The following is a 10755-nucleotide window of genomic DNA, read 5'->3' as shown; positions in this document are numbered from 1 at the left end:
GTTGTCTAGAGATGGGATGATGATGATTTTTATTTCTATCCTGCCTCTTTTCCAGTTTGAGACTCAAAGAGGCTTACAATAATTAAAAAGACTGTTAAAAATCCACAAGATTCAAAAGTTAAAGTGAGATTAGACAATACAAAAAATTAAAACCAGATTAAAGCATACATCATTAATCGTGTGTGCACGTATCCAAGTTTTTGCAAGGGAACTGAAGAAATCACTTACTGATTGGTTTTGAAAGGAAAACATTCATTTTGGTTGAATGTAGTCCAGCTTAGGTTTAAACCAGACACAAGGAAAGACCAGCTGTTCCCCCTCAAGCTGTTTTTGTGCTCCCTAGGCTGCTTTGGGGGGGAGGATAAAAATGTGACCCCCTCTAAATGCCTTTGGATGTCCACAAGCAGGAAAGATGATAGTGCACACGCACACACATCACTTGTTCTCCAGAAGCTAGCATATAGAAAGATACTGCCTTTGATATCAGAAAGTATAGTCATAGAAATTAGTAGCCACCAATAGCCTTACCCAGCATGAATTTATTGAATGTCCCTTTAAAGCCATGCAAGCTAGTGGCATGCAATACATCCTGTGCAAGTGAATTCCACAGCTGGAAAATGTACTTTAAGTACTTTTATCTGTTCTGAATCTCCCATCATTCAGCTTCAGTGGGTGAACCAGCCTGTGGTACCAAGCCCTATTTAATTATACCTAACATGAAACTTGCTTGCTGCAAAGACACTCAGCCACTGGGTTAACATTTTTTATTGAAGTGTCCACAATCATTCCAGTTTCCTTTCTTGGTCAGCTATCATCAGCTCAGACCCCAATTATGCATATATATTAAATGGAGATATTTATGCACACACTTGTGTGCATCACTGTGTTTAAATTGAATTTTGCTTATCATTTTAATGCCATTGTTCCTGTCTAGAAAGACCCATTTGGAGCTCATCATAATCCATTTTTTAAAATCTAATCACTCTAAATAATGAGATGCCACATCCTGTTTCAAACAACATTTTGTCTACAAAACTCTAATCCTAGATGAAGGATGTTCACGCTAGGTACAGATTTGTAACATACCAACATATTGAACAATGAGGTGCAGCCAGTATTGTGTCAGCACACATACCCTAAGCAAATGTCTACTGGTAATCTACTTGTGACTTTTGGGGTAGTAGAAAACTGGGATTAGTAGACTGAAATATCATAGCTTAACAATAAACAAAAATTGAATTCTTTATCATGGGCACTTCCACCATTAAAAACAAGCGTTTTTGTTGTCTCTCTCAGTTTTGTAGTGTTACAAAAAAGTGAGATTTAGGAAATCCAAGTTCAAGCACCTACTGAGCCATGAAGCTCACTTAGGTGTATAGGTGTAAAAATACTGATACTGGAACTTTAGTAGGTAGGATGACGATGGAATGTTCATAGACATAAAGATAGTGCCTGGAGATTTGAAATGTTCCTATATGCAGAAGGAACGGAACAAAGATATATGCCAGAGACAGTGAAAGGCAACGGACACAGGCCTACACACAGCACTGTTACGAACCTCTCCTTCCAGTTAAGTATTTTGGCATTAGGTGTTGCTGTTACAACCAGATCCAGTCCCCTATGTCCTACATGTATTTTGCTAAGGCTGGATGTACTCCTATCCATATATTCAAGCATATATTCAAGTTACAGACTCTTCTCATGTCAATGGTACTTGCCATCTTTGTAGACCACAAAGTTCAAATTTGCATACTCCATCTTTAACATCTTTAAAGTACGATAATAGATCATTCAGTCAGCCAGTTGGGGGAACTTTTTTTAAATAATCAGGAACTGAGAAGTAATTTAAAGTTTGTATTATAAATTTGTCCATTAAAAAACTTGTTCAATTTTTAAAATAATTCAACAACCCCCATATTTTCATTGCAAACAGTTCAGGAATTTATGGCTATAAAACAGCCTTGCCCTTCAGTAAATTCTTTAACTAGAGAGGTGAACTTGTGTAAAGACTGCAAACCAGACAGTTCTCAACTAGTAGTGTGAAAAGGTCTCTGTTTGGATCCAATAGAAGTTGTACAAAGCTTGGACACAGGCTTAGTGTTGATACTCAATGAATATATGTACAGAGACCCTTCACTTAAAGGTTCTGTTCTAATTTTATCAAAGGAAAGCAAGGTTCCTTTGTGAAACAGTAGAGCCTGATAACCAATGAAGCTGTTGTAGTTCCTTGTCCTTTTCTTTAAACGACTGAAGACACAAAATATTTATTTCATTATCCAAGGGTATCTACTTAACTAGTACAAATGGCATTCTCTTCTAATTGCTAATGTGTCTTATACAATAGTGTTATTCAAAGTGGTAGTCTATGGAGCAGTGCTGGTGTGAGGTGGATTACCAGGAAAGAAAAGTCATAGCCAATGAGCACAAATATGGTACCAGTCCCTGGAGTATTGGGGGGTGGAGTGGGAGAATACCCTGGCACTGTACTACATGAGATTGTTTAAAATGGAAGATATGACTGAAATACCCCTACCGTTTGTTGTGAAATAAGCTAGTAATTGATAAAATGGAAAGGGGAGGAGGTGTCTCAGACTGCAGTTTTCCCCTCCATGCACTACCATAGTCAGCAGTCTTAACAGACCAGGTTGAGTGGGAATATGTAAACTTTTAGCAAAATTCTGATAGATGGATGGAATTATCCTTCCTGCTATCACTAGATGATAACCTTGTGCAGAAATACTCATATGAGAATTAGAGTTGGCCTAAATGTGAACAATATAGGAAGTAGTGCTTGATTTGGTGTTGTTTTTTTTATGAACAGTCTTAAGAATTTTACCAGCTCTAATATTAGAGTGTTATGCTGTAACATTGCCAAATATTTTTTTTTTTAAAAAAAGAATTTTACCAGCTCTAGAGAAAACACTGACTGATCACAGCCACAACTGTACCCTAAATATACTGGGTTGGACCCAGAAATGAAATAAAAGAAAGTGTGGCAGCTGCACCATCCAATGAACTACTACAGAAGATCCAATCAAACAATGGGCCAGAACAGGCGGCCCTTTCAAGCCACCTGGATGTTGAGCAGCCACCCAGATGTGAGCGGCTTCAAGGCACTCTAGGAACATGGCATTTATACACTGCACACTGCTGGAGTGACTTGAAGCTGTGGCGGGGGTAGGAAAAGCCACTTTTTCTCTGGCCGAAAGCAAAACAGATTGGGGCTGCAGCATGTGTTCACTCCTGCCCCATTCTGTCTTTGGAAAGGGAGGCTTCAAGCCACCCCTTCCACGTGACTGTTTCGCCCCAATGTGTAAGAGATTGTGTAAGAAGTACAGTTCTGGATTTCATTTCACTTTCAGGCACAAGGATTTTACACTAAATCAGGACAATACCTTCTGAAGGGCAAATCTCAAGTCAGCATAATATAACAAACCCTTCAGGTCTCAGCAGAGAAAATGTATTGGAATGAAAACAGAATGTTATTTGGTTGCTTAATATCTACAGCAGTATTAAGGCTCAAGCCTTCCTAGATCCTATTCCTTGAGATTGGAATACAGATATTTACTTAATCAGAGGGTGAACTCATGCACAGTGATTCAGTGGAATAAATGATATGTTCCAAATATAGCCAAGGGGTCTGTCTTCTCCAACAGAGGAGAGAAATGTCTCCATTTACCTAGAATCTCAACCTGTCAGGTTTGTTGCAATTTATCAATATAGCTAAATGGCTGTCACCTACTCTTTTTAAAAATACTACAGTAGGTACGATATTGATACAATTGCAGTTACTGTTTCGTCAGTACAAAAAATGCATTAAGCCACCTGAGATTTTCAGTAATAATGGCAATTAACACTGATTTTCTACTCCCCCTGCAACATGTCAGCAACCTTACCTAATCAGCAAGCTTCTAAAATAATACACTTCAATTGAGCACATCAACATTCTAAAAATAAAGACAAGTGCCACACAAAACACTTTATCACAGGTGATAGTTTAACACAGACTCATATGCATGATCAAACTTATTCTATTTCATAAAAAGTATGTACATACAGATAATATTATATCTCTTCTAATGCACAGATTTCAAATCATGTAACACATAACCTCTAGTGGACAGTTATGACAAACAAGGAAAAATGCAGAGTGCTATACAGCAATACAAAAGGAATGATGCATTGCTTGGTGATCAATTTTATGATTGGTTCCGACAGGAATAAATCAGAAAAAGCTAGTTTTGAGTTTAATTGTTGGAGTGGAATGTACTGTGGGTGGTGGTTGCCTGGCAGCTGCCTTTGCTTTGCTTGCTTGGCTTGCACGCACTGCAGTTTCCAGCCGTGTTTTCAATTCAGGGGCTGCTCCCATTACTGTCTTGAATGCATGAGGATAGAGAGGTCCAATGCGGGTTAGATCTTGGAGGGCAAACTCATGCAGTTCTTTGGATACCACAGATGCAGAAGAGAAAGCACTTTCATTCAATAAATATGATATGAGAGTGGGAACAAGAAGAGCAAGCAAGTGGACTCCTAAAAAAAGAGCATAATTAAAATTAGATATTTTAAATTTAGACACATACTCCATATTAATTTATTTTTATTAGGAATTTTTAAAAAATCGGAAGGTTTCGATCTATTTCCCCCCTAATACAAATCCAAAAGGCCCAATGGCAGAGAGCAGAAGAACTATTTTTAGGACCTTACAACTTCACACTGTGCTCAGTTCCAGAATAGCCAAATACTCCCTCAGGTACTCTGTTACCATGGGTACAGATATAGCATAAAACTGCACATACCAATATATAACCATAAGAAGAATAGATGCTTAAAAAAAACCCTACTATTTTAATCTATTGAAAATGGGTAAGAGAATTAGCACAGCATTATCACAAAGCATGTACCCTGTAGCATCACAGATATCTTTGCCACATACAAATGGCCTGTTCCAGAATCCCTTCGGCACTCTGAAGGATTTGTGGAGGCTAATGTCTATACAGCTCTATTCTCTGTTCAAAAAAAGAATGTACATATCTTCAAATGAACATCCAAGCCCTTAGTAGGGGAGATATGCACTGTGGGATTTTCACCTTTCCTCTTTCCCTCTGCTCTTCCTTGGATCCCTCCAAAATCTGTTCCAGAGGGCCATCCAATCCTCTGGAGCAGATTCTGATTGCGCATGGTCAGCTGTAGGGCAAGGTGATGGACCCTTTCTTGTTTTACTGGTGGAAACAGTTGCACCAGCAGAAAGATTCAAGTGGTATTCACCCACGTTCCTACCAAAGTTCTATGTCCATAAGAAATAAATGCAAAAGGATGATAATCTATCAATGAAATTGAAAGCATATTACCATTGACTTTAAATGATCTACTATTTCCCAGTAATTAATCTGAAAAGCCTTTTCCCTCTGCAATTATTTTCTCCTAGAAAAACAAAATACTTACTGTTTTGTTCTTCACCAAGAGCAACAAGTGTTTCAAGGACTTTAATTCCCTCCTGGATTGCTAGAAGTTCTGTTTTGTTGTTTGGGCGGTTCTTCTCTACACTCTTCAGTTTCTCAACCATTATCGGTGCCAATGAATGGATATATGGGGTTGAGAGGGCACGGTTGGTGTGTTGAAATACAGAAAGTAGAAGCTGGTAGCATTTGGCCTGAACCTAATCATATATATAAAAACATTGCTGTGTCATTTTAGGATTTGCATTAAGCCTACCAAGCTATTGATTAAATAACACTGAAATAGTAATTATTCAAAAAGGAAAGTGGGAAAGAATAGCACTACTAATCATAAGAAAATACTTTTTTCCAGTAATGAATCTGAAAAGACTTTTCCCCTCTGCAATTATTTTCTCTCATAAATGTCTCATTTATGTTTAGAAATACATTATTTATGTTCACGCTCATTCTTTACCTAGAACCATGGTGAGGAAACATCTTAATATCAAATTACATTCCATTATGGGTAACTGCCCAGGTAAGTGAAGCCAAGCCCATCCTGTCTCCATTCAATCTTACGTGCAGTCATCCTCCCATGTATCAGCAATTAGGTTTGAAATAAGCCTCACACCGAAGTCAATAGGAGATGTAAAATATATTGCCAGGCTAGGGGCAAGGATTTCTTGAGGAGTCCTAACATGCAGCTAGGGGAGGTTAATCATTCCCTCCCCACTAGCAACCCATCTGAGATCATACCTTCTCCAACTATCAAAAATTATGTGGCCATATTCTAGAAGAGTTTATTCCTGATGTTTCACCAGCATCTGTGGCTAGCATATTCTCTGAAGATGCCACCCACAGATGTTGGCAAAACGTCAGGAATAAACTCTTCTAGAATATGGCCACATAGCCCGAAAAACCCACAAAAAACTATGTATGTCAGCCATGAAAGCCTTCAATTTCATACTTTCTCTCTCTTTCTGCCAGTGGTTCCCAAACTTTGGTCCTCCAGGTGTTTTGGACTTCAGTTCCCAGATGCCCTAGCCATCCTGGCCAACAGTCAAGAATTCTGGGACCTGAAGTTCAAACTGTCTGGAGGATCAAAGTTTGAGAACCACTATGCTAAACAAACAGTGGAGTAGTAAAGTATAAGTACATATATATGGAGGTTTCTCATTCACAGGATTGCCATAAATCAAAGCCAACTCAGTGGCAAATGACAACAATGTAACTCAATGCTAAGTAAATTTTGAAAGCTAGACATAAATTACAAGTTACTCTCAATAGCTCCTTTTCACTTTAAAGGGAAAGAACACCATCTCTACTGTGTACATACTACCCACATGCTGTATACTTAATAAACTGATTTATACAAGAGGAATTCACACAGAAAGACATGCTCTTGTACACAAATCCTTTTGTTAGATTATGGCTGATATGAACAACAGGATGTCAACTGTGCAGCATCCAAAACATGGGGGAACAAGATTAGACATGGATGCACACACTGTCATCTAGATAACACAAGTCTCAATGAAAAATTACATGGTGCAGATGACGGAGCGATGCTTGCCAGATTTGTCCATGTGTTACAAATACGAAAAGCCAAACAATTGAACTTCAGTACTATTTGTCAAGCTCTAACAAGACATAGGAAAGAACTGCTAGAAGAAAGTGACTGTTTTGAGTAGGATAGTATTTTGGTTTTAAAAATTTTATGCCAAAAAATGTACATACTTTACAGCTGTACACAAATTAATTTGTATAAATGTAATCAAAAGAGCTTGGGTGAACAATGGTAGCATATCAAGAAATGCTGGCTGGACATATAGAAACTACTTACCCAAGGATCAGGAGAATTCAGTGCTGTTTTGAATCTGTTCATGCAGCCATTCTGTAATGACTGCACTCCAATTATTTCTGTGCTTGCAGACCAAAGGAATAGTGCAACAGCTGTAAGTATGCTTACTTCATCTAAAATAGGCTTTGAAGCCTCTAGGGGGAAAACATATACAGAGACATACAGTGAAAACAGGCCAAGAGGCTATGCTGAAAGGGGTTTGGAACAGGGAAGTGCAATGGAGCTACTTCCAGTTAGGAGGATACTGGAACATGCACATTCCTATCGCAAAAGTTATATAATATTTTACAATACTTCCAAGCTAAACTTTCTGAGGCGTGTAATAAAATACCAGTATATACCACTGTAATGTAGCCTGGAAGTGATTGCCACTGAGGAGAGATCTTGATAAGTTTCTGAAAGCAGGTTTAAGTTTACTGATTTGTATGAGATTTTGAAAACCTGGAACTTTTTTCAATGTAATCTCCCACCCTGGATTATAAAGATCTGAATTACAGATCCATGTGAATCCCATTTATGATGAAAGTACAACATCAACCAATACAGTACATTTAATGCATTAAAGAGAATAACAAACTCTATCAAATACCACAAGTATAACAAAGGTGATTTGGATTTCTCAATATTTGCCTGTAATTCCTTACTCTCAGTTCTACAATGCATAGTTATGTGAAATGAGCACATCAGATTTGTATTCCATAGCAAATCTCTTAGTTTTCCTTCATTTTAAAAAGTAGTTACAAGTGATTGCATGCAAATTACCTGGCTGAGAGTAATCTAAGATGGAAGCCAGAGTGCTGCGGATAAGATTTGTCCACTGTTTGTGAATTTCTCCATTTACACACATTGGAAGAGTAACAATGTTTTTCAGTCCTTGAAGTGCTGCAGTGACTGGCAAAGGAACCTGATTTCCTACTGTTTTTACAGCAGTATCTTTCAACACTTGTGTTACCAGAAATAAGATTGTGGGCAATATAGTCATGCATCCTGAAATATAAAATACATTTTCTTGTTGGTGACTGTAATTACAAAATGGTACCCTGTGGGCATGATCCACAGTTCTATGGGACACAGTGTTCTTCAACAAAGACTACCCTGTTCCTCTCTGCTGAAGAAATTTCAAAATTTATGCCACATGACTTGACTGACAAGAGAGAAAATAAGTATCCCTGCATACACACAGCCTTGGGGACATATCAAAACCATATCAGGACATACCAGTGTCTGGAATCTGATTTCTCTTACCTGAAATGAACAATGAAATGTTCTCTCTAGGCATTTTCTTGGGCCTCCAGAACAAAACTGTTATGCTTCTGTCAGAAGTTGATCATAGAGTCCTGCTGGAGGACCTACAAATGCCTAGATCAACCATTTTTTTCTGATGCCCGTAAGTGAACCCGTGTTATACACTCATGTTATATGCTGTCCTACTGTAATTGTTAAATTATGACCAGAAACTGAATTTTCTATAGATGTGCAAAAAACTAAAGTATGTCAAATTGTGTTCCCAAGTTTTTGAAGGACCAAACATTACTTAATGGGGAAGAAACTGCAGTAGTATGAATTTAGTTTAAAGAAATAACTACATGCAAATTTCAAACATAACCAAATGTAGCAAACCTCTGCAGTTCCAAGTTATTCTGTAAGCAGATGGGTAAGAATGTTGGTTGAAAGACAATGAGTGTTGGTGACACACACACACACACCATGTATAATTACAATTTTGTTATGATTACATTCTTTACAAATAACTATTTTTTCATTATGCACAAAGTAATTAAATTAATGTACCAGCAGGGGAGCAGAGAGTAGGCAGATCAGATAGAATGGAAACAGTGGCAGCCACAAGGCGAGCACTTTCTTCTGGGAGCTGGGTTCTGCTAGAGAGATGACTTGGAGAGTCTGACATTTTTGTGCTCAGATGTGGCATGTGTCGCACTAAGATAAACATCAGCAGCTCCATGGCAGCAAATACAAGAGATTTGCCAGGTACAAGACCCCCACTTTCTCCTCCTTCACCCACTATGGTGTTAATGTCTTTTTCCTTTACATCTTCTTCATCTAAAACAAAAGAACATAAATATATATATATATTAAAAAATACACTCATGGAAGCCACTACAGAAAAAACAGCAAGGGTTTATTATACAGTGCATAATAAAAACTGGAAGTGTAAATATGGACACTTCTTATTTCAAACATAGTATCAGGAATTAAAATACAGACTTTTGCTTCTTTTCTCCTTTATAAACTGTAGAGAAGGCAGGATCAAAGATGAAATAATACCTAAGTTATAAGCTAAATAACATGCACAAGTATAATCTGTTCCCTTCTGAAACTGTGAGAAATGACAAGCAGGCAAAGATCATTAATATGAATCAGTTCATATTAAACTATTCAGCTTGGATTAGCTTTGTTTTGTGCTTATATTCCCTCTGCAAATGAAGGGGGGGGGGGGGAGCTGAAAGAGAGTGGAGAGAAAATCAGCAAAAAACCACACCTGCTCCTCTAGAGTTTCCTCTAGCAAACAGATTCAATAAACAGTTCTTCTAACTAAAAGTAGAATAAATATTAGTTCAATATTTTACACTGTCTTGCTTCTATTCTTCACAGAATAACTAATTTTAAATCCATCAAAACCATTTTAATGTGTTAGCATATAGTACAGTAAGACTGTCCGCATGAATAAACTATATGGTTGACTAGTTGATAGAATACAAGTCTAGAATAAATAACAAATGACATACAAGCAGGAACATTTCTACATTCCAGCAGCAAAAAGTAATATTCTTAACTTTTTCCAGAAATCTTATTGCTCTTATTTTGAATAATTTACAAACTCTACAGTGAAAGTCACAACTTTTACAGCAGGACTATTATAATAACACTCTAAATGAGGAATTTTGCATATCCTAATTTCACAATAAAAACTTAATTTCAACATGCATGTCTTACTCAGTGTGTTTCTTTTTTCTTGCAAATGGTCCTGAGCTGCCCTTATAATCTGCTGCACCACACCTGTAACTAGTAGCTGGACTGAAGGAGGATTGCAGGTCAACAGGAGTCGATGAAGCACACTGAGAAGTTCAACACCAAGCAGCTATCATCAAGAAAAAATAATTGTTAACATTGAAAGTAACTATAAGCTAAGATTCTACAGACAATAAAGTTTTTTTTCAGTTGCTGTCAAGTTTTTTGTTGATCCAGCCAGTATCTTATTCAGTTTGAATCTAAAAGACTATTGGAAGCATTTGCTATTTTAAAGTATACAGTTACTAAAGATATCATTCAAAGTCATCCCTTTTCATTTCCCATATGCTTCATGTCCTCAACTAACCTAACTTCAATATTCCTTTCTTTGTGAACATACTTTACAAATCCACTTAAAAATCCATTTTGTCTAGTTTTTGTCATCATCCCTATTTCATCTTTTATGCGTGTCTGAGCTGGCATTTTTCA

At 37.4% G+C, this 10755-nt stretch overlaps 1 protein-coding gene across 3 annotated transcripts in view; it reads right to left on the bottom strand.

The window, feature by feature from the left end:
* Nucleotides 1–2502: 2502 nt before the first annotated feature.
* The window catches only part of HEATR5B (HEAT repeat containing 5B), a 66392-nt gene continuing 58139 nt past the window's right edge, over nucleotides 2503–10755 (bottom strand). For all 3 annotated transcript variants that reach the window (XM_089529720.1, XM_089529719.1, XM_089529721.1), the window contains 6 exons: nucleotides 10252–10396; nucleotides 9088–9357; nucleotides 8059–8283; nucleotides 7279–7430; nucleotides 5443–5656; nucleotides 2503–4530 (listed from right to left, as the gene is read on the bottom strand). In XM_089529720.1, the coding sequence (XP_089385846.1) occupies nucleotides 4226–4530; nucleotides 5443–5656; nucleotides 7279–7430; nucleotides 8059–8283; nucleotides 9088–9357; nucleotides 10252–10396 (1311 nt within the window). In that variant the 3' untranslated portion in view covers nucleotides 2503–4225. The remainder of the gene's footprint in view (nucleotides 4531–5442; nucleotides 5657–7278; nucleotides 7431–8058; nucleotides 8284–9087; nucleotides 9358–10251; nucleotides 10397–10755) is intronic.

The sequence above is a fragment of the Sceloporus occidentalis genome, unplaced genomic scaffold (genome assembly GCF_023333645.1).
Source record: "Sceloporus occidentalis isolate IW3139 unplaced genomic scaffold, rSceOcc1.0.p SCAF_6, whole genome shotgun sequence".
Taxonomy (NCBI): domain Eukaryota; kingdom Metazoa; phylum Chordata; class Lepidosauria; order Squamata; family Phrynosomatidae; genus Sceloporus; species Sceloporus occidentalis.
This window is presented reverse-complemented; position numbering and strand designations above follow the sequence as displayed.